Below are 24,227 nucleotides of genomic sequence, written 5' to 3' on the forward strand. Positions count from 1 at the left end.
ACCCAGCGATATTCAGGAGTTATTACTTTTACAAGATCCGATAATAGAGGATTGTTTAGAACAGAAAACAAACAAACCCCAAGCCAGCATATGATGTAGGAGCAGCAATGGAAGAAGGAGGAAGAGTGCAAAAAAGCATGTATGTCTGCTAAGTGCTGCAGGAGATGAACAAGAGCACTCTCGGTAGTGTAGTTCATAATAGCACTGATAGAAATAATCCAGAAAGCTATTGCAAATAGATTACAGGGTGGGAGAGCACAGGCATTAAGGCATTTACCTTACGTTCCACCAACTCCAGTTCGAATCCCCAGGGCCACATATTGGCCCCTGAGCACTACTAGGTGTGGCTCAAAAATGCCCCCACAAAAAGATAGGACTAATCCAGTTGAATATTCTGGAGTTTCTGAGGTGCATGACCACAACTTCCAAACTCTACAATACTAACATTCCAGTAGGAGCTCACCAAATTAGATGGGAAAATAACATAGAAGCCAACTAAGCTCACTAAACAAAACCATTAACACAGAAGGCTCAACTGGCAACAGCAGTTTTGTAAACTCTCAGACAAAGACTTAATGATCTCATGGTGAGATATAACAATTTTTTTTTGCTTTTTGGGTCACACCTGGTGATGCACAGGGGTTACTCCTGGCTCTGCACTCAGGAATTACCCCTGGTGGTGCTCAGGGGACCATATGGGATGCTGGGAATCGAACCCGGGTCGGCCGCGTGCAAGGCAAACGCCTTACCCACTGTGCTATTTCTCCAGCCCAACAATTTTCTTTTTTATCCCTTTTTTTCATTAACTGCACTGTAGCACTGTCCTCCCGTTGTTCATCGATTTGATTGAGCAGGCACCAGTAACGTCTCACAACAAATTGTGAGACTTTTTGTTACTGTGTTTGGTATATCGAATACGTCATGGGTAGCTTGCCAGGCTTTGCCGTGCAGGCAGGATACTCTCGGCAGCTTGCCGGACTCTCCTGGAGGGGCGCAGGAATTGAACCCGGGTCATCCACGTTGGCCGCATGCTAGGCAAACGCCTTACCCGCTGCACAGTTAAATAAACAGTTATAAAGTTGTTTGTCATAGAATCTCAGTCATATAATGTTCCAACACTGTCCCTTCACCAGTGCACATATCCCACCACCAATGTCCCAAATTTCCCTCCTGCCCACTTTCCCTGACCCCCACCCCCACAGCTTGCCTCTTTGACACTTTCTCTCTCTCTCTCTCTCTCTCTCTCTCTCTCTCTCTCTCTCTCTCTCTCTCTCTCTCCCTCCCTCCCTCCTTCTCATTTTCCTTTTAGGCACTGAGATTTGCAATACTCTTACTGAAAGAGTATCATGCATATCACTTTACCTCTTTCAATACTCAAAGTTCTCTTTTGCACTCCAAGCTTGTGCACCAGCCCTTTTAACCATCTCTCTAGCCCCTGATGTGACTTATTTTGGGGATGGACAAAAGTATTCGGGGGCCATACCAGGCCATGCTCAGGGTTTACTCCTGGCCCTACATTCAAGAGTTCAATGTTGATGGGGCTTAGGGGACCCTGTGTGGATCTCCCAATAAAACCCAGTCTGGACATGAGCAAGGCCAGCATCATACCTGCTGTACTAGCTCTCTGTTCCCACCCCCACCCCACACAGTTTCTGTTTCTTTTAGCAACTTCAAGCATGCAATACAGTTTTATTAATTGTTACACTGCCTTGTATGACACGTCCCTTTTACTTATAACTGGAAGTTTGTATCTCAGTATTTTTCCCACTTGACAAAGTTGTTCATGATTTGTTATAGACATTCACTATTCCGACACCAATCCCACCACTCCTGTCGCCTTCTCTCTACCGTTGTCTCCATTTTCAGAGCCTCCCATCAAGTTTGCCCCTGTGGTAGGCTCACAATGACTTATTTTATATTGCTTATAATCATAAAATGTCTAACAGAATGATTTAAAAAAACATTTCCATAGAAAAAAATTGTGAAAATTGTCTCTCGCCATGGGGACATTAAGTCCTTGTCTGAGGGTTTACTAAGCTGTTGTTGCAAATTAAGCCTTCTGTGTTAATGCTTTTGTTGGTCGAGATTGGTTGGCTTCTGTGCTACATCCCATCCAACCTGGTGTGCTCTTACTGGGATGTCAGTGTTGCAGAGTTTGGAGATGTCACACAGCCCACAAATGCAGCTGCACATTCCAGAAAATCCAGAATATTTAACTGGGCAAAATTAAACTGGGTGTGCTTGCCGGGAATGTGTGTCTGAGAAATTTTGGGGGCTACCTAATCTCTTTTCAGATTCATTTGAGTCTCTGGAACAAGGCTGGTAAATGAACTTACATGACAGTGGCGTGGGATATGGGAGTAGCTGCCGCCCCACACAGTTTCTAATACTAGCTTCTGGTCTCTGAAGTTGAGAGGCTTTATTCCAAAGTCAGGACCTCTTAAGCAAAAAAGGGGAGGCGGTCTGGGGGCATTGGCAAGATGACTCATATGACCTCCAGGTAGTCCGGAACAACCTTGTCCATCCCATCATCACACAACTCTCCCCGCCCCTTCTACTCATTCCCAACCCTGCAAAACAGAATCTGGGGCAAATGTGCTTGTTCATCATCTCATCCACAAACACCACCTTTCTCATTCAGTGAGCCAGGCCTGGAGACACAAGCCAGGGCACTGCTTACATGCTGCTGTACTCTAAGCCGAGTTCTTTTCTTGGTGAATTTGTTCCTTTCTCCATCTTGTACGGCCACAGTCACGGTCCTCCCGTTGATCATCGATTTGCTCGAGCGGGCCCAGTAACGTCTCCATTGGAGACTTTGTTGTTACTGTGTCTGGCATATCGAATACGTCATGGGGGGCTTGCCAGGCTCTGCCGTGCGGGCGAGATACTCTCGGTAGCTTGCCGGGCTCTCCGAGAGGGGTGTAGGGATCGAACTCAGGTCGGCCATGTTGACTGCGTGCAAGGCAAACGCCCTACCGCTGTGCTATCGCTCCAGCCATCTTGCACATTGGTCCAAAAGCAGGCTTTTGCTCTTCTACACTTTTTCTGTTTGGTTTTGGCACCACAACCAGCATTGCTTACGGATCACACGTTGTTTTGTTCAAAAATTACTCCTGGACACGCATGCTCAGATGACCCTATATAGTGCTAGGGCTCAAACAAGGGTTGGCTGCATGCAAGGCAAGTGTATGCATGCAACCCATTGTACTATCTCTCTGACTCTCTGACTCTGATTCTCTACTTTTTTGAGATCTGGGCTTGCTCATTCAGGTTGGAAAGTGGGGTTCACCGTGTCCTAGTGACCATGGCAAAAATCAGGTCCTTTGAAGATTCTCCCATCCAGATGAGCCACCGCTGCTTTTCACACTCTCATTTGTCACTGTCAGCTCTGCTTTTTGTGTCTGTATATATATATGTATATGTAATATATTCTTAATTGAATTAACATGCTATATATAGTTACAAAATTGTTCATTATTCAGTTTCAGTCATACGGTGGACATTACTCAGAAAACTAGAAATTGAGCTTCCATATGACCCAGCAATATTGCTACTCGGAGAATATATACCAGATGCCAAAAAACAATGCAGAAAAGCCATCTGCACTCCTCAGTTCATCACAGCACTATTGATAATAGCCAGAATCTAGAAACAACCCTAGTGCCTGAGAACAGACGACTGAATAAAGAAAGTATGGTACATCTACACAATGGAACACTACACAGCTGATAGGAAAAATGAAATAATGAAAATGCTTAGACATGGGGACATGGAAAGTGTTGCTGTCAACACTTGAGCTCCTGCTTCTTTTCTACCCTATGGGTACTTTAGACATAGTCATCCCTTGGCCTCTCCACTCCACTAACTCTGCAACTCACAAGCTCTACAACTGGCCTTACTCCACTGATGAACTGAAAGAACTTGATCCTGATTTGTCTTTCAATGCCTGATCTTGTTTCAGGTTGCCCTAGTGCAGTCTGTGCATTTAACTCTTCCAGAGGACTTGAGCACTCCTCTTCCACCATTTTCTGGATTGTCATCTCATCTTTGCCATATAAATCTCCATTTGCATAATTTTGATATTGTCTTTGGGCTGGAGTGATAGCACAATGGGTAGGGCATTTGCCTTGCGCGTGACCGGCCTGGCTGAGCCAAGTTTGATTCCTCTGCCACTCTAGGAGAGCCTGGCAAGCTACCGAGAGTATCTTGCCCGCACAGCAAAGCCTGGCAAGCTCCCTGTGACGTATTTGATATGCCAAACACAGTAACAAGTCTCACGATGTTACAGGGCCCACTCGAGCAAATTGATGAACAATGGGAGGACTGTGACCGTGATCGTGATATTGTCTCAGATTTGTTGTTATCATTCTTCCATTGACCCCTAAACCCCTGAGTGTAAGAGTCTATTACTTCAGTGGAGTTCATTCCCAATTCAGGCAGGTTAATCAATGGCTGAACAAATAGCAGTACTCCCACATTACTAAAAAATAATATTAATAAAAATAAATTTAAAATTAATTAATTAAATTTAAAAAAGAGTCTTTTTTAGTGAGACATCATGAGGTACAGTTGTAGACTTACAAATTTTTATGCTTGAGTTTCAATTATACAATGATCAAATACCCATCCCTCCACCAGTGCCCATTTCCCACCACCACAGATCCCAGTATCCCTCCCACCTCCCATCCCCGCCCCCGTCCCACCCTGCCTCTGTGGCAAGCCATTCCCCTCTGTTCTCTCTCTCCTTTTGGGTGTTGTGGTTTGCAAAAGAGGCAATGGGTGACAATCATGTTTGGTCTATAGTCTACTTTCAGCATGCTTCTCCCATCCTGGGAGGATCCTCCCAACACCTTTATTTGGTATTCCCTTCTCTATCTGAGCTCCCTTTTCCCCTAGCATGTGTGGTTGGCCTCCAAGCCATGGAGTAAAATTCCTGGTACTAATCTTGGCCATTCTAAAAAAGTCTTTTACTTCAGTGCCGGAATGATAGTACAACAGATAGGATGTTTGCCTTGCATACAGATGACCCGTTTTGATCCTTGGCACCCCATGTGGTCCTCCAAGTCTGTCAGGAGTGATTTCTGAGTGTAGAGCCAAGAGTAAACCTTGAGCAATGCCAGGTATGGCTCAATTTTTTTTTTAAAAAAAGCACTGTAACACTGGCCTCCCATTGTTCATTGATTTGTTCGAGCGGACACCAGTAACTTCTCCATTGTGAGACTTGTTACTGTTTTTGGGATATTGAATATGTCACAGTTAGCTTGCCAGGCTTTGCTGTGCAGGCGCGATACTCTGGGTAACTTGCTGGGTTCTCTGAGAGGGGCCGAGGAATCGAACTGGTGTCGGCCCGGGTGGGCTGCATGCAAGGCAAGCACCCTAACCGCTGTGTTATTGCTCCATATCTCAGCTCCCAGCACCATTGTGCAATACTAGAACAGAGATTCCATACATCATTCCATCATTCTTGGATACATGGCTTTGTTCTCGCTCTCTCTCTCTAAATATATATATATATATTTCTGATATATATTGATATATATGGCCCTTAGTAGAAGCAAATATATGCATTTTGAATATATTTGGGGCTGGAGAGATATATGTATATGTGGGGCTGGAGAGATAGTATAGCAGGTACTTGCCTTGCACAAAGTCAACAACTTAAGTTTGATCCCGGGAATCCCATATGGTCCTCTGAGCATGGCTAGGAGTGATCTTTGTACAGAGAACCAGGAAAAACCTTTGAGCATTGCCGGGTGTGGCCCCAAAACCCTAAAAGAGAGATAAGTGAGTTTTATTAGGCCGAGTGACAGTACAGCCATAGGGCATTTGACCCATATGGTTCCCCGAGCACTGCCAGGAGTGATACCTATTCAGAGAGCCGAAAATAACCTTTGAGCACTCCTGAGTGTGGCCCCAAAACCCCAAAATAAAGAAAAGTGAATTTTATTGGGCCAGAGTGATAGACAGTGGGTAGGGCATTTGCCTTGCACTTGGTCTAGCCAGGCTAGATCTCCAGCATCCCATGGCCCTCCAAGCACAGCCAAGTGTAACTCCTGAGTGTAGAGTCAAAAATAACCCCTGAGCATTGCTGGGAGTGACCCAAAACTAAAAAGAAGAAAGAGTGTAAATTTTATTATGGAGTCGAAAAACACATGAGCCAGGTGACAATGCTGTGAGAAATTTTTGCCTCTGACTGAGTCCAGATTTGCTGCTTTCGATCTTGCTTTCAATTTCCTTTTCATGTACCTGCCCCACCTGCCACACAGTTGAGAACGAGGCCCACTGCGACTTCGTGAAGCTGCGGGAGATGCTGATCCGGGTGAACATGGAGGATCTGCGGGAGCAGACACACAGTCGCCACTATGAGCTGTACCGCCGCTGTAAACTGGAGGAGATGGGCTTCAAGGACACAGACCCTGACAGCAAACCCTTCAGGTACCTCTCCCGCCACACCACCCCTTGCCACCTAGCAGCGTGGCAGCCTTGCTCCAGAGAATTCTAGGGGTGGGTGAGTCCCCTGGCAGATTTGCTCTCTACCTCTGTCTCAGGGAGCTGTGGTGGGGATGTTCCATGAGCAATGCAGGTACATATGTGTGCACCCATCCCCACGCCCTTAGCTGAGCTGAAATCATATTCAAAAACATGCACTTTGGCTGCTCTTCTGCTCCACTTCCTTCACCGGTCTCCTGGAAATCAGTCAAATGTCCAGGATGGGGGCCAGAGTGATACGACAGCAGGTAGGGCATTTGCCTTGCACGTGGCCCACCCAGGTTCTATCCCAGGCATCCCATATGGTCCACCACGCACTGCTAAGAGAGTAATTCCTGAAGGCAGATACAGGGGTAACCCCTGAGCTTCACCAGGTATGGTCCAAAAACAAAAACAAAAATATCAGATTTCCAGGTATCCTCCGCCCCATTATTTAATCCTTCCCAGAACCTGGGGAGCAGCTGGATGCAGACCAGTGAGCTGCAAGCTACCTCCTCAGTAGTCCTTGGTGTTTGCACTTTAGTGCCAAGTTTGGTTGTCACCCACACTGTCTTCCCTCTGTGTTAAGAATCAGGGATGTGGGGCTGGAGCAATAGCACAGCGGGTAGGGTGTTTGCCTTACACGCGGCAGACCCAGGTTCGATTCCCAGCATCCCATATGGTCCCCTGAGCACTGCCAGGAGAGATTTCTGAGTGCATGAACCAGCAGTAACTCCTGTGCATCGCTGGGTGTTACCCAAAAAAGAAAAAAAAAAGAATCAGGGATGTGCTTCACAAATCAGAATCAAAGATGATTTCAGAGAAGAAAGAGGGTTTGGCCAGTTCAGTGGGACAAATCAAAGCTCTGATTTGTGCTAGATTGTTATAGGGGTTAAGTTACATCTGCGGATCAAACTGCCAGGCACTATATACCCTGTGAGTCTCACCGATGTCTTGAGTTACTGAGTGTGGCCCTGGAGGCCCTGTCGGGTGGCCCTGGTGATCCCAGTACCACATCCTCAGGCCCTAGCACCGTACTGTCCTGCCCAATTGGCTGAGTAAAGCTAGGAGCGGCCCCCCACCTCCAAGCACAACTTTAAGGCTCTCGCACTTTCGAAGCTCTCGTCTGTATGCACAAGTGACATAAGCCCCACATTTTATTGTTTATTGTTTGCTTTGGGGACTGAACCTGGTGATACTCAGGGCCTACTCCTGGCTCTGTGCTCAGGGTTCACACCTGGCAGTACTCGGGGGACCTTATGGAGTACTTGGAATTGAAGCCAGGTTGGCCACATGCAAGGCAAGTGCCTTACACACTGTAATATCCCTCCACTCCGAGCCCAATATTTTACTTTTTGGTCTGGGTAGGGCGTCAAACCTGGCAACGCTCAGGGGTTACTCCTGCCTCTATGTTCAGGAATCAATCATGGTGGTGCTCAGGGAATCAGTAGGATACCAGGGACTGAACCCTGACCAGCTGTGTGTCTTACCTATATACTATCGCTCTGACCTGAACCCCACATTTTAAATAACTAGGTGGTACCCTTAGGGCTCCTTTTGGGGATTGTCAGGCCTGGCTAAATGAGGAAGGTGGTGACCTAAGAAAGCTTTCCAGGGACCTCTGAAATCCACAAGTCCTTGTTCACAGCAGAGACCGGATATTTGGGAATGATTGCTTGGGGGGGTCAGCCTCACTCACCTTTCCCTTTCCCAGACGGGCCCAGGGAGCTCCTAGGGCTGGACTCCCTGCTGGGCACTGCCTGAGCCTTAGCTCTCTCCCTCCACCAGCTGGAAGGAGAGGAGTGCTGCATCTAGTCTTTTCTCTGCTGTGCCAGCATCAGTACTCCTTTCCCATGAGTTCACCTCTGCTACCCTCTGCTGGCTCCTTTTAACATTGCATGTGAATATTCTCCACCCTGAAGAAACTCCACAGAATTTATGTGGATAGTTTGAAGGGCAGGAGTGCATGCTTTTGGGGCCAGAGGTCCACGTTCTATGCCCGGCCCTGCATGGTTCCCCAAACACCACCAGGTGGAGTCATAACTCAGTAGTAAGAGTGCATGCTCCTTGTCTACGCGGTCCCTCTACTTCCCCTAGCAAACTCTCCTGAGCTGGGGAGATTGTAGAGGGGTTAGGACACAGCTCTTGATGCTACTATTTTTTGTGTTGGGGCAACATCCGGTGTGCTCTGCTACTCCTCGCTCTGTGCTCAGGTATCACTCCTGGCGAGGCTTAGGGACTATATGAGGTGCTGTGGATTAAACTAAGTCATTCCATGCAAGGTAAGTGCCCTACCTGCTGTACTATCTCATTGGCCCCTGATGCTGCTTTGATCCCTGATGCCACACGGCGACCTGGGCATCACCATCTTTAGCCTGTGAGACCCGAGCAGTTGTGACCCTGGATGCCCTTCATTCAGCGAAGATTGCAGGAAGTCTCCTGAGTATTGCTAGGCTGCTCCCCACATATGAAAGAATCTGTCCCTGATTACTCTTCCTTCTCACCAGCCTTAGAAGTTTGGCTCTGAGTTTCTGAGTAGAAGGGAGAACATTGTCTACGTGTACTACCCTGACCCTTGACTCTAAAATGACTAGTCAAGGGCAGTCATTATCACGTTCAACGTCAAATAAATGAAGTTTTATACCCACCTTAAAAATTGTTTATTATAAAAACTGGAGGTGGAGTGATACTAAGGTGTTTGCTTCGCACGTGGCTGACCCAGATTCAATCCCTGGCATCCTGTAGGGTCCCCCAAACTCATCAGAAGTAATTCCTGAGTGCAAAGCCAAAAGTACAGAAATAACACCTGAGCATTGCCAGGCACAAAATCAAAAACCCTAACAGGAAAATAAACACATTTCCCACATTGTAGTCAGTCCAGCAGAGAGGCTGTGGGGCTCGTGCTCTTTGACTCTTAGCACATCCTGTAGGGCTTTGTTTACCGGTTCATCACTGAAGTTGTTCAAAGAGACTTGCTTTTCTGAGAGATAGTACAGTAAGTAGAGTGCTTGCCTTGTACACAGCCAACCTGGGTTCTGTCTCCAGCATCCCATATGGTCCATAGAACACTGTTGGGGGTGGCACCAATTTTTTATGAGACTTGCTTTCTTGCTTTTCTTGGCCAAAGGCATAGCGGGGCCATAGCTTGCCTGCACACTGGAGCACTCTCAGATTAGAATTGGAGAGGTCAGGGTTGGCCTTCTTCAGTTCCACATAGAATTTCTCAATGAAGTTCCTGGAGCCCTGGCAGCTGGGAGAGAGCTGACATAAATGGATGCAAATGTCATGGGAGTCAACGTGGCGCAGGCCCTGGGACTAGTTGCAGTTACCATCTCCACTACCTTCTTACCCCTTCCCTAATTTTATTTTTTATGAGCATAAATTTTATTAGTAAATGCTAAGAATGTCTCTGTACATGATCAGCTTTCGTTCTTTTAACTTTTTTGTTTGTTTTGGGGCTGCATCTGGTGGCACTCAGGGTTTACTCCCAGCTCACTCGGGGATCACTCCTGGCAGGCCTGGGGGACCCTGTTGAATACCAGGGAATGTATTAGCCACATTCAAGGCAAGTGCCCTATTTGCTGTTTATCTGCTCATCTCTCTGGTCCTTAACTTAATTTTATCAGTTGATGTACTGTGGTTTACAGTATCATTTTTAAAGGATATTTAAAAATTATTTTAATTATATATATTTTTGTTTTGGGGCCACACTTAGCAGTGCTCAGGGTTTACACCGGCTCTTCACTCAGGGATCACTCCTGGCAGGACTCAGAGGACTGTTAATGATATGGGGGATCAAACCCAGGCTGTCAACGTATAAGGGAAGCACCTTACAGTCTTTGCTATGACTCTAGTCATGCAATATTGTTAAGGATGGTTTCCCATATGCAGAATTCCAACACTGTACATTTTTTTCCTGCAAAGGATGGAACTTAGGGCCTACGATGTGTCTGTTCTACCTTTGAGCCACATTCACAAGCCAGATGCATCTTTATTTTTTTCTCTTTTCAGCTCAGCTCTAACATTCTCCCTGCTGCCTCTTTCCTATAAGATCTGTCTTCCTTTGGTTTTTCTGCTCCAAGGCTGACTGCTTTTCCTCCTCTTCTTCCTCCTCCACCTCCTCTTCCTCTCTCGTTCTCTTCTTGACCTCAATAGTCCACACTGTTTCTCAACTCATTCCTGTAGATGTCAGTGAGACCAGGAACATTCCTGAGAGCCTCTGGCCCTTTCACTCTCTGTTCTCTTGGGGGCTGGTTGTTGCTATTTTCACCACTGTAAGTACCAACCAGAAATAGATGATTTCCAAGCTCAAATCCATCTTGAGAGCTCCAAACCTATTGATCCAACTGCACCTGGCTATTTTCATTTGGCCGTGCCATTAAAGATGTCATTGAAGGCCAGCTGTCTAAATAATCCGGTCACCTTCTCCCCTTCTAAGCATACTCCTGCTCCAGTGTCCAATGTCTCTGTTCATAAAAAAAATAACCAGGGGTCTGAGAGATAAGTGCAGCTGGTAATGTGCTTGTTTGCCTTCTACACAGCTAAATAGGGTTCAACCCCAGGCACTCTGTATAGTCCTTCAAGCCCTGTGAGGAATTATATTTGAGGAGTAAGCCCTGAGAACAGCTGAGTGTGGCCCCCAAACAAACAAAAATAGAAATGATCATATTGAATTGGAGAGAATAGAACAGATAAGGCACTTGCTTGCCTTGCTCACAGCTGACCCACGTTCAATCTCTGCAGCACATAGAGTCCCCTGAACACACCAAGGATCATCCCTGAGCACAGAACCAGGATTGAGCCTTGAGCAACACTAGGTGTAGCCCAAACCCACACCCCAAGAAAGAAATAATTGGATCAATGCACACATCTCATCCCCGTTTGATCCCCTGCTCTGCATATGCTCCCCTGAGCATTACCATGAGTCACTCCTGAGCACAGAGCCAAGAACAAGCTCTGAGCACCACCAGGTGTGACCCAAATACACCTCCCCAGAAGAAAGGGAGACATGATCAGGCAGAAAGTGGGTTGGACATCTATCCAATGCAGCTGTCAGGGAAAATGAAGTCATGAAATTTGCCTATAAGTGGATGGACTTGGAGAGTATCATGCCGAGTGAAATGAGTCAGAAGGAGAGGGACAGATATAGAATGACTGAATTCTTTTGTGGTATATATAAAATATATAGTATATGACCAATATCCATGGCCAGGGAAAAACAGGGTTAGGAGGACTGGTCAATAGTTGGAACTAACCACAAGTGTGTGGGGGGCTGAGGGTAGGTAAGATAAAGAAGAGACCAGTATGACAATAATAGCTGGGAATGATCTCACTGGACAAGAACTGAGTGTTAAAAGTAGGTAAAGAGCTCTGCTCTTCTGTCCCTTATATCCTCTGAGATCCTTCATTCCCTCATGGTAATGTTAGCCCTTCAAAGGAAGATGCCGATACCTTTGTCTGGGCTAAGAATGTGGTTCGGTCTTAGTGTGCTTGTGTTGGGTGCATAAGGTCCCGAGTTTGGTCTCCAGCATGGGGAGCAAAAGCTTACATTGATAGATAGATTTTCTGTAATTCCTTAGTGCCAGAAGAATAGTACAGCTACAGCGGATAGGGCATTCTCCTTGTACATGGTCATCGAGGTCCCATCCCCAACACCCCATAGGATCCCCTGAATGCCACCAGGAGTAATCCCTGAGCACTGCCAGGTGTGGCTCAAAACCCCAAAAGGAAATCATTAAAAATCAGTTCATAAACTTTTATTATTCTTTCCCTCTCTCCTTCCTTGTTGTTTTTGAGGTGCTCACACAGCTGTGAGCTGTGGAGCTCATCTGAGTGTTGTGCCCATCTAATGACAGTGCTTGCCCAACTGATCACTTGTGGAGGAGCACATCACTCTATTGCAGCAATCAGATTCTGCTGGTGATGCTCGCTAAGAGTCACTGCAGTGCTCATTTGTTCAACTAAGAGTCACTGCAGTGCTCACTAGAGGTTCAACGTTCTTTTTTCACCATTTTTTGTTTGCCTGGGGACAACACCCAGTGATGCTCAGGGCTTACTCCTGCCTCTGTGCTCAAAGATTACTCCTGGCAGGCTTGGGGGTCCCTATGGGATGCCAGGGAACTAACTCTGGTTAGCTACATGAAAGGTACATGAAAGGCACATGCCCTACCCGATGTACTCTTTCCCGAGCCCCTTTAACTGTTTTTTTTTACCACTGCAAAAGTGGGAAATTATCTCTGGTGAACACTAAAACTAAAAGAAAAAAATGAGTGAGTGAACTTCATGGCCAGAAAGCACAACCTCAGAAATTTTTATTATAATCTTACTTTTTTGGGGTTTTGTTTTGTTTGGTTTTGTTTTGATTGTGGTTTTTTGGGGGGTCACACAGTGGTGCTTAAGGTTACTGCTGGCTTTGCACTTGGGGATCACTCTTGATGGGGTCAAGAGACCATTTGGGGTGCCAGAGATTAAACCTGGGCCCACCTTCTGCAAGTTATACATCCTGCCCATGATGTTCTCTCTCTGATCCCCCCCTTTTAAAACAATTTTTCTTGGGCTGGAGCGATAGCACAGCGGGTAGGTCGTTTGCCTTGCAGGTGGCCGACCCAGGTTCAATTCCCAGCATCCCATATGGCCCCCTGAGCACCACCAGGAGCAATTCCTGAGTGCAGAGCCAGGAGTAACCCCTGTGCATCGTGAGGTGTTACCCAAAAAGCAAAATAAATAAATAAAACAATTTTCTTGAAGTTCTGGGATTTACATACTGTTATGAAAGCATCATTCCAACACCACACCCTCCACCAGCGTCCCTCCCAGCCTGGCAACATTCAGGGCTTATGTGGTCAGAGATCACTTCTGGAGGGGCTCAGCGAGTGGGGGGAGGCGGGGAGAAGGACCATATGGGATATCAGGAATCTAACCTGGGTCAGATATGTGCAAGGCAAACACCCTACCCCACTGTACCATCTCTCTGGTCCAGTTTCAATGATTCTGAATATTTTTCTCATACCATGTTTCTTTGTATCTTACATATGAGAGATCTTTTTTTTTTCATTGTGTAGATGGTGATACCCATACACATAGAGAGGAATGAATTCTTAAGATCCCACAAAATTGTTAATAATAAATTGAAAAATATTTTTAAAAAACTTTCTCTTTGGGTAGGGCGTTCGCCTTACACGCGGCCAACATGGCCGACCCGAGTTAGATTCCTCCACCCCTCTCGGAGAGCCCGGCAAGCTACCGAGAGTATTCGATATGCCAGACACAGTAACAACAAAGTCTCCAATGGAGACGTTACTGGGCCCGCTCGAGCAAATCGACGATCAACGGTAGGGCCTTTACCTTTACCTTTGTGATTATATATAATTTAAAATTTAATCTGGTGGAACATATTTTAAAATTCCCATGAAATATATAAATCCTGCAAAATCACAATTAGGTAAAAGTGACAGCCCAAGAGATAATACAGCACGTAGGACACTTGCCTTGCACACTGCCAACCCAGGTTTTATCCCTGATACCAGGTAGGGTCCCCTATGCCCCACCAGAAGTGATCGCTGAGCACAAAGTCAGGAGTAAGCCCTAGAGACTTCCAGGTATGGGCCAAAAATAAAAATAAAAAGAACACAGAGGTGAGGATAATTAAGGAAAAATCTGAATAGGCTTATTAAAGTGTTTTTTTTTCTTAAAAGGGACTATAGATTTATGTTAAGAAATAAATAATGTAATACAGATAACATGTAATAAGTAAAATATTGCAGCTACAAGATAGTGTCATGAGTAGGGTGCTTTCTTTATATGATGTCAACCTGGGATCAATACCTGGTACCCTGGCCTTGCCAAACCTGATCCATGAGCACCACTGGGTATACCTCCTAAACAGAAAAAAAAAATTCTCCCAAAACAAGAAAAATCATTGCAATAAAATCCTTTAAGTGCTTTCTCATAATGGCATTCACTTATCTTTTCTTTTTTTTGGGTCACACTCGGTGATGCACAGGGGTTACTCCTGGCTCATGCACTCAGGAATTACTCCTGGCGGAGCTCGGGGGACCATATGGGATGCTGGGAATTGAACCCGGGTCGGCCACATGCAAGGCAAATGCCCTACCCACTGTGCTATCGCTTCAGCCCCTCATTTATCGTTTTAGTTGTGATGCTCACCAGGGGTTACTCCCATTTTATAGTACAGTTGAAGTGTCCTGCTCCACCCTGCATCTCAGACAGGCTGAAACAACAGCGCTGACAGGGACCGAACTTGGCATATGTGGGATGTTGGGAATTTGAACTTGTGAATAGGTGCTTGTAAGGTAGGCACTTGAAGCCACTATGCCATGACGCTGGCCATATGTCTTTTTTCTTTATTTGTGATTGTTGTGGTGCCGGGGATAGCACCCAATACCAGTCAGGGTTCACACTTTGTAGTATTGGGGGTGCTGGGGTGTCGAGCCCAGCGCTTCCCACATACAAGGCACATGATCTGTCATTGAGCCACATCACTGGGCCTAAGGCTGTTTTTTCTTGGATTTTTGAAGTTTGTCATTCATGCAACAAACAAAATGGATGCCTAGGATCCAGAGATCTTGTCCCTGTGGTGGCCAGGTCTTCCCAGGATAACTCAGCTGCCAGCGTCTTTCTGAGATCAGTCCTGAAGCTGCGCTGTTTTTCTGCCATTCTTATGGGTCTGATGTACATAGATACCTCCCCTCTACATCACCAGAGTGTCAAAGACCCTTGAGCAGTGTCTTGATGTTATTAGTAGCCCAGATCCTCATCCTCTCCCCCTCCATGCCTCCAGTTTCCCAGGCTGTCCCACCCCCTTCAAGCTGCTCTGTAATCATGTCACCTGCCATCCTCACTGCCAGTGGTGGTTCAGTTTTTGCATCTGAGAATTGGGGAAAGGAGAATGGGAAACCAAGGATCACTGGAACCAGGTCTGTGGGGTGTGTGTGTGTGTGTGTGTGTGTGTGTGTGTGTGTGTGTGTGTGTCTGTGTCTGTGTCTGTGTGAGAGAGAGGTGTCAGGGATCATGAAAAGTATGTGTTCTACTATTGAGCTACATTCCCAGCCCCTGTTTATACTGACCAGGGACCACTCCAAAGGCACTGAATTAACCTGACCTGTTTTTAGTTTACAGGAAACATATGAAGCCAAAAGGAATGAATTCCTGGGGGAACTGCAGAAAAAAGAAGAGGAGATGAGACAGATGTTTGTGCAGAGAGTCAAAGAGAAAGAAGCTGAACTCAAAGAGGCAGAGAAAGAGGTAAATGTGAAGCATGGTGCATAGCAGAAAGGACAGGAGGTAGCCACAGGGCAGGAATGCCCCACAGACTGAGTAGCCCTTTTGTAGCCTTATCTTATCTGACATGGCTGCAAGAGATGGATGTTCTTCATCCCTCCTTCTTCCAGACCAGGATGATTTCTCATTTGGTGTCACCTGATTCTCAGAGCTGTGCTATCCCATATAGTAGCCACTATGCACAATGTAGCTATTTAAAATGTAATGAAGTGAAAAAAAATAACTCTGGGGCTAGAGTGAGAGTACAGTGGTTAAGGCACTTGCCTTGCACTTGGCTGACCCAGGTTCCACCCCCAGCATCCTATATGGTCATGCGAATTCCACTAGGAGTGATTCCTGAGTGCAGGGCCAGGAGGAGTAACCCCTGATTACTCCAGGTGTGGCTGCCAAACAAAAAAAAGTAATAATAATAAAATAGAAAGAAGTGGAGATGAGATATGTTTTGTTTTGGTGGTCCCAGAGATCAAACCAGAGCCTCAAAAAGGCAAGGCTATAATCTTTCATCAGACCATATCCCTTACCCTCAAATTTGATGAAATGTAAAACTCTCTTCTGCCACTGTGTTCAATGTTTCATCCTCATGTGACCAATGAGTGGCATAGAGAACAGCACAAATAAGAAACTTCCAGGGCCAGAGTGAAAGTACAGTGGGTAGGGTGCACACGACCAACCAGAGTTCAATCCCAGCACCACATATGGACCCCTGAGTCCTGCCAGAAGTGATCCCTGAGCATAAAGCCAGTACCACCAGGAGTGGTGGTACATAAGCCCTGAGAACCACCAGGAGTGCCCCATACCCCACCAAAAATTCTTTTCCAGAGAGTCAGAGAGACAGCTCAACAGGCTAGAGTACATGCCAAAACCCCAAATTTGATCCCTGGCTCTGCATGGTCCCAGAGCCCCAGAATTGCTGCTGTGCCTTTGGCCAGACCCCAAAAACTTGGGGCAAAGTTTACCAAGAAAGTAAATGGCCAAAAATTAGGTATGTGGGAGACACACCCACAAACCAACTCCGGTTCAACTATATAATTGGAGGCATGGTCTCTCTGCTTCCTGATCGAACTGCTTAACGGCCATGTTCCCAGAGACTCAGAAACGAATCTCGGAACCAAAAGGCTTTTGGCAGAAATGCATCCTGTTCCTGCAGTAGGTTACTAGCGCTGGGCCAATCTAGGTGGGAATAGGTTTCGTGCCTTGGCCTGTTCCCCCTGGCAGCCCGGTGACCACCATCCTCCAGAGGCCACAGGACAGTCAGGTTTGGGCCTGTAGTGACGAGACTCACGGGGCCTCACCAGATGGGGGTGGAACCGGCCCTTTCCTCCCCATCCCAATGACACCCCGAGTTGCCGCCTACAAACAGCCTCTGTGGCTCCTGATCAAGCAGATTAGCGGCCATGATCCCAGAGACTCAGAAACAAATCTCGAAACCCAGCGGCTTTTGGCAGAAATGCATCTGGACCGCATACAAGGTGGCCGCTGCCTCAGAGCTTATAGGAAAGGCAGGTATGAGCCGGCGGTGACAGGGCAACTGCAGTCTCGTGGGAAGGGGGGGCAGTATTGGCTCGTCCTTCACGCCCTACCGGACTTAATCCAGAGCCCAGCAGCTTGTGGCAATAAAAGTGAGTGGACCACGCGTTAAACTATGGTGCCATGCCTCCCCAGGAGGGAAAGGGTGTTGCTCCCTTCCGCCTTCCCCCCCCACTCCCCCAGCAGCAAGGTGGCCACCACCTTGGAGCTTATTGGAAAGCCAGGTATGAGCGGGCAGTGACGGGGCAACTGCAGTCTCATGGGAAGGGGGACAGTACTGGCTTGTCCTTCACGCCCTACCGAGGTCACGAGTTGCCCCCCACAAGTGGCTCTTTGGCATGGTCATGGCTCCAGAGGCAAAAGGACTTAGTCCAGTGCCCGACAGCTTGCGGCAGAAAAGTGAATGGACCATGCATTAAACCACGGCACCATGCCTCCCCAGGAGGGAAAGGGTGTTGCTCCCTTCCACCTCCTCCCACCCCCAGCAGCAAGGTGGCCACCGCCTTAGAACTTATAGGAAAGCCAGGTATGAACGGGCAGTGACGGGGCAACTGCAGTCTCATGGGAAGGGGGACGGTACCGGCTCTTCTTTCACGCCCTACCGAGTTCACGAGTTGCCCCCCCCCCCCCCACACGAGTGGCTCTCTGGCACAGCCATAACACCAGATATACAGAAACCAATCTTGTAATTATCTGGCTCTTTGCAGAAATCCAAAATCATTATATGACATTATATGATTCTCATACCAACCATAGAAAATAAAGTATTTCACAATGCCTTTTCAGCAATTCTGATTGTTGGGGGGGGGGGAATTCTAAACAATAATGGTGCATCTTTTGTCAAAATAATGAATATAATCAATGTAGAGAAGAGTTAAGTGGAAATCATCTGCCTCAAAGGCATTGGGAGGGTTGGGAGGGGGTATATTGGGGTTCTTGGTGGTGAAGAATGAGTACTGGTGAAGGGAAAGGTGTTTGATCATTGTATGACCGAGACTTAAACCTGAAAGCTTTGTATCTTTTCCCACAGTGATTCAATAAATAAATATAAGAAGAAAAAATATATTGGATTGACTGGGTAAACTCTCAGTTCTGTGGTTTTCTGTTGCCTCATAAAACAGACCAGAATAGAGGCCAGAAAGCGAATACAGCAGGTAGTGTGCTTGCCTTTTAAGTGTCTGATTTAGGGTCAATCCCCAATACCCCATGTTCTCTAAACACATCTAGGAGTGATCCCTGAGTACAAAGCCAGAAGAAATCCCTAAGCCCTCTGGTGTGGCCCCAAAATCAAACAAACAAATCAAAGCAGAACAGAACAGAAAAGAACAGAACAGAACAGAACTTACTTAGGAGATGGTACTGATCATTGCATTACTACATTAAGCGTATCAACGTCTCGACCTGCCTTATGCCAAGCACCCAGGATATGGTATGCTGTAGCACTGTAGCACTGTCTTCCAGTTGTTAATCAATTTGCTCGAGGGGGATACCAGTAACGTCTCAAAAAAAATTGTGAGACTTGTTGTTACTGCTTTTGGCATATCAAACACGTCACAGGTAGCTTGCCAGGCTTTTCCGTGTGGGCGAGATATTCTCGGTAGCTTCCTGGGCTCTCCGAGAGGGGCGGAGGAATCGAACCCGGGTCGGTCGCGTGCAAGGCAAATGCCTTGCCCTCTGTGCTATTGCTCCAGCCCATGGTATGCTGCTATTCTGATGAAAATTTGGATTAGCCGTGTGTGGCATCTTTGGGGTGAGGGGACTCTCAGTAGTGATCAGAAGGCCCAGGAGGTCCACTGGTGGTTCTCGGCTAACTCAGCTCGCAGTTCAGCGCAAAGGGTTTGAGAATGTGTTGCTGATTCTCAGGCTAAGCAGTGCTATGGCTACCTAGGCCACCCTGGAGGTGTTGGAAACCTCCAGGGCCATGTGCAGTGGTACTCAGGAGAACATGTGGTGCTGGATATCAAATCTGGGTTGGATACATGCTAGGCCTGTGCTCTAACCACTGTACTATCTCCTGGTCCAAACTTTGTGTTTTTTGTGGGGGGACATGCCCCCCCCCCGATGCTCAGGGGTTACTCCTGGTTCTGCACTCAGGAATTACAACTGGTGGGACTTGGAGGGATCATATGAGGAGCCAGGGATCTAACCTGGATGGGCCACGCTCACGGCAAGTACTTTCCCCACCATACAATCTCTCTGGCAACTCCTGGCCCAACTTTCATTTTTTTTGAGGGGGCTGGAGCAATTATACAGCATGTAGGGTGCTTGCCTTGCATGTGTCTTTTCTGGGTTCTATCCTTGGCACCCCAAGATTGATTCCTGAGCCTAGAACCAGGAGTAAGACTGAACACCATTGCATATGGGCCAAAACAATAACATCAACAAAGAACCAACATTTACTTTTTGTTCCGTAGCCCTCACTCAGCAGTATTCAGGGCTTACTCCTGGCTCTGTACTCAGAATCACTCCTGGTGGGTCTTGGAGGATCATATGGGATGCTAAAGATTGAACTCAGAATAGCCGTGTGCAACATAGCCCCTTGCCTGCTGTATTGTTCTTCCAAGCCCGCTTTAATTTTTTTATTTTGTCTTGAGACCACAACTATCTGTGCTCAGAACTTGCTCTAGGCTCTCTTCTCAGAGATCACTCCTAGGGGTGCTGGGGATAGAACCAGGGTTGGCTATGTGCCAGAAAGTGTCTTACCCCTGGTCCTCTTTCTCCCACTCCAAATTTTATTCCATGCCTGGTGATGCTTGTCGTGGTTGGGGGACCCTGTGGTGCCAGGAATTGAACCTGGGTTCACTGCATGCTAGACACATGCTTAAAGCATTACTATCCCTTGGCCCACTTTTTACTTACTTATTTCTTTACTTTAGGCCACACCCATTTGTGCTCAGGCCTACTCACACCTTGCTTCTTGAGGATCACTCCTGGCAGTGCTCAGGGAATTGTGCATTCCCAGAGTTCGAACTCAGGCCTCCAATATACAAAGCATGATGCCCATACATGAAAGCCCTGAACTCTCTGTGCAGCTCAGAGGTCACAGAGAAAGTGTTCTGGGGAGAGAGGTAGTTCAACGTTCTGGCACACAAAGTTCCCCAATCAGCTTTAGGAGCAGACACTTGCTAAAAGCATAACAAGAGAAGGGAACTATCCAGAATGCAGTGCTCACTGGCCCCATCTGAACAGCCTTGGGTAGGGAACAATGACTTCTAAGTTCCCCCAGGCTAAACCTCCCCTTCCTGGCCTCAACTCCTCCTCAGTTCCCTTTGCTTCTTTGACAGTTGCATGAGAAGTTTGACCGTCTAAAGAAACTCCACCAGGATGAGAAGAAGAAGTTGGAGGATAAGAAGAAATCGCTGGATGATGAAGTGAATGCTTTTAAGCAGAGAAAGACAGCGGCTGAGTTGCTCCAGTCCCAGGGCTCTCAGGCTGGAGGCTCCCAGACTCTGAAAAGGGACAAAGAGAAGAAAAAGTAAGTGGAAGGGGGCCAGGAAGGTAACTGTCTCCTCGTCCCCTATGGATAGACTTGGAGGGTTGAAGGGGCCAAGAGTTGGTGTCCAGATGTAGGATGTATGGGAGAATCTATACCTGTTCTCTGTGGCCGAGTAGAACTTTTTCTTTTGGGGTTACGCCCAGAGATGCTCAGGGTATACTTTTGGCTCTATGCTCAGGGATCATTGCTAACAGGGCTCAGGAGACCCAATGCAGTCAGTCCCAGGGATCAAACCTATGCTGCAAGATAAGCATCTTTTCCACTATACTACGTCTCCGGTCCCAGGACTTTGCTTTTTAAAATTTTTTGTTGAGTTTTGTTTTTTGTTTTTGATGGGCCAATGGGTCACACCCAGTAATGTTCTGGGCAGTGATTCAGTGCTGGGGATCACTTCTAGCAGTGCTCGGGAGACCGTAGGGTACTGGTGATCACACCTGAGCCTCCCACATGCAAAAACCTGTGCTCCAACCCTTTCAGCCAGCTCCCTGGCCACAACAAAACTTTCAGACTCCCTGAGTTGAGGGAGCTGATATGAATTGGGGTGTGGTTCTAAAGACCCAAACCCCTCTGTTGGACCTACTGCAAACAATCCTGAAAAAACTCAAGACCAGAGAAAAAGAAAGATGAAGAAAAGGGCCAGAGAGGTAGTACAGAGGGTACAGGACTTGCCTTGCACATGCTGACCAAGGTTCAGTCTCTGGCACCACATATGATTCCCTGAGCCTGCTGGGAGTGAACCCTGAGCGCAGAGCCAAGAGTTAGCCTTAAACACCACCAGTTAAGCACACTCCCCCGCCACACACACACCAAAATAAAAGAATAAGAGGAGAACAGAAGGAATGTGAGGAGAAAGTAAGAGAGAGGTGACCCAAGAAAGAGCCAACTGAAAAATCAGATGATAGGAATGGGAGAAAGAGAACACTTTGCAGGCGGGGGTGGGGGCCTTCCAAGCAATGTTCAATGCTCTCCAGGGGATCTACGGAGGCGATTCTCAGCCAATTAGGCCAGTAGCTCAATACAAGGGTCCTAGTCCTCATTGTTGCACAGGCTCTGCAGTTCTGGGTCACCAAGGCGCCAACCTGGGGGACCACACCTAGCTGAGGATCAAGACATGCACCCTAACCCCCCACACTCTCTCCCTAGCTTTGTATAGGAGCCTCTGGGCACCCTGGATCTCCCCCAGAGGTGGGTGCTGATGTGGCTTCCAGGAACACTTCTCTACTGGTGCTGGTTCAGCTCTCCAGGCTGGACCACCCTGCACTCCACTTCCTCCTCTCGGCTCTGGTTCGGGCTTTGCTCACTCGAGTGACTCCCTCCTTGTCCCTGAGCCACAGCCCTTCTGATGGGACCTAACCACTCTGAGCAAATCACCAAGAAAATTGCCGCATGGGCTCTTATGTACTGCTTTGTGCAAAGAGCCCAGAGAAACCCCAGATGGCTTGATGGCCCCTGTGCCCTTAAAGGGACCGGAGCATCTGGCCAGCTATGGCTATTGCTTCCAGTTCTTTATATTTTGGGGGTGGGGGCATGTCACACCTGGTGGTGCTCAGGACTTACTCCTAGCTCTGCACTCAGAGATCACTCCTGGCAGTGTTCAGGGGACCATATGGGTATCAGAGATTGAATCCAGGTCAGCTGCCTGCAAGCTGCTCTACACACTATATTATCGTTCCAGCCCTTGCCTCCTGTTCTGAGCCGCTTTCTTCCAGATTTAGCTAGTGAACATTTTCAAGATGGAGAAAACATCTTCCTTCCTTTAAGCCTAAATTATCACTTAAGAAATACCACGGGGCCAGAGCCATAGCACAGCGGTTAGGTGTTTGCCCTGCTTGCAGTCGACCTGGGTTCAATATCTGATACACCAGCATCCAACATAGTCCCCCAAACTCCTTTGAAAGTGATTCCTAAGCCCTACCAGGTGTGTCCTAACAATTTTATATGTGTGTATATATATGTATGTATACATATATGTATATGTGTATAAATATATGGCGATAACAGTGATGGGCCGAAGTGATAAGACAGTGGGGAAGACACTTGCCTTGCAGGTGGCCACCCCCAGTTTGATGTCCAACACTCCATAGGGTCCCCTGAGCTCCACTAGAAGTGATTCCTGAGCACAGAGCCAGTTGTAACTCCTGAGCACCACCAGATGTGGCCACACGACACCCCCCAAAAAAGAAATACAGCCATGACTCCATGCTGTCGTTATCTATCTTACATTTGTAGACACTTCAGTTTTGCTATCCAATTAGGCTTTTATTCCAAAGCGTCATTAGAACATTTTCACCTGTGAGTCCAGAGTTTTGCTTCGAATCAGGATTCTATTGGCTGCATTTGCACCTGAGTAGCTTTGGGGGTCCTACCTGATGGATTTAGGTTCAGCTATCCAAGGGACACAAAAGCCTTGCAGACACAGTGCTCTTAGTAATTTGTCACAGTGTCTGGGGTGCAGGGTGGGTAGCAGCAAAAATAGATTCCTGTTTTCTAGATCAGATACATTTACATTTGGAGCTGGAGAGATAGTCCAAAGGGGGCACATGCTTGGCATGCAGGAGGCCCAGATTCCATCTCCATCACCTCATGGTCACCCCAGGCACGGCCAAGAGTAACCCGCCCTCCCCTCAAAAACCAAGCTTGGGGTAACTCTTGACTACCACCCTATCTAGTCCACAAAACAAAAAAATCTAAATTTGTCTTTTCACTCGAGCATGCACTGTATTGGGAATGAAAGAGACCCATTAGTTTGAATCCTGCCCATACAAAATGACCCTTGTTCCTTGTTCTGATGTCCAGTGGAAGTTCCTCCTCAGCCCTCCTTGTTTCATGGTGACCTTAGATGAACTATAGTTCCAGATGTGAGCCCAGTCCTGGGCACCTATGTAATTCTATTACCACTGGGCTAGCATCTGGAATGCCCACCATGAATGCTGAACTCTCCTGTACTCACAATGGTGATGGGTTTTGTGGTGTCTTTCGCGGGTGTGGGCACAACTAATGATGCTCAGGGCTTACTCCAAGCTCTGTGTTCCTGGTTCACACCTGGCAGGATTTGGGAATCCAAACAGTGTTTGTCAATAGGCAAGGCAAGTGCCTTAGCCTATCTATCATCTCTTTGGCCCAGTGGTGTTGTGTGGACCGTGGTAACACTCAGCTCTGGTAGCATCACATATTCACAAGTTTCTTTGCCCTTCATGAGGTTATGAAAAGGTCCCACTGTCTTAGGGGAACCTACCAGCCTACCCACCTTCCACAGCCCTCCCCAAATCCTCCTAATCTCCTTTATTTAACCTCTAACTTTTCATTGTTGGTGACAATTCATAATAATGGATTTATCCTCAAGCTTGCTCCCATCTTCATCAGCTCTTAATGTTTTACAGTTAACTCTGCTGTTTGCTGCATGCTGCATGAGACCCGGGGTCCTGGTAAGCTTTAT

At 47.2% G+C, this 24,227-nt stretch overlaps 1 protein-coding gene across 2 annotated transcripts in view; it reads left to right on the forward strand.

Annotated features, from left to right (window-relative positions):
- SEPTIN6 (septin 6) overlaps positions 1 to 24,227 on the forward strand; it is a 123,002-nt gene that overhangs the window by 86,457 nt on the left and 12,318 nt on the right. The window contains exons 7-10 of one of the 2 annotated variants that reach the window (XM_056125730.1): positions 6,267 to 6,435; positions 15,600 to 15,732; positions 20,580 to 20,770; positions 24,172 to 24,216. In XM_056125730.1, the coding sequence (XP_055981705.1) occupies positions 6,267 to 6,435; positions 15,600 to 15,732; positions 20,580 to 20,770; positions 24,172 to 24,175 (497 nt within the window). In that variant the 3' untranslated portion in view covers positions 24,176 to 24,216. The remainder of the gene's footprint in view (positions 1 to 6,266; positions 6,436 to 15,599; positions 15,733 to 20,579; positions 20,771 to 24,171; positions 24,217 to 24,227) is intronic. The other variant, XM_056125729.1, reaches the window with a different exon arrangement.

The sequence above is a fragment of the Sorex fumeus genome, unplaced genomic scaffold (genome assembly GCF_029834395.1).
Source record: "Sorex fumeus unplaced genomic scaffold, SorFum_2.1 ptg000058l, whole genome shotgun sequence".
Classification (NCBI taxonomy): Eukaryota; Metazoa; Chordata; class Mammalia; order Eulipotyphla; family Soricidae; genus Sorex; species Sorex fumeus.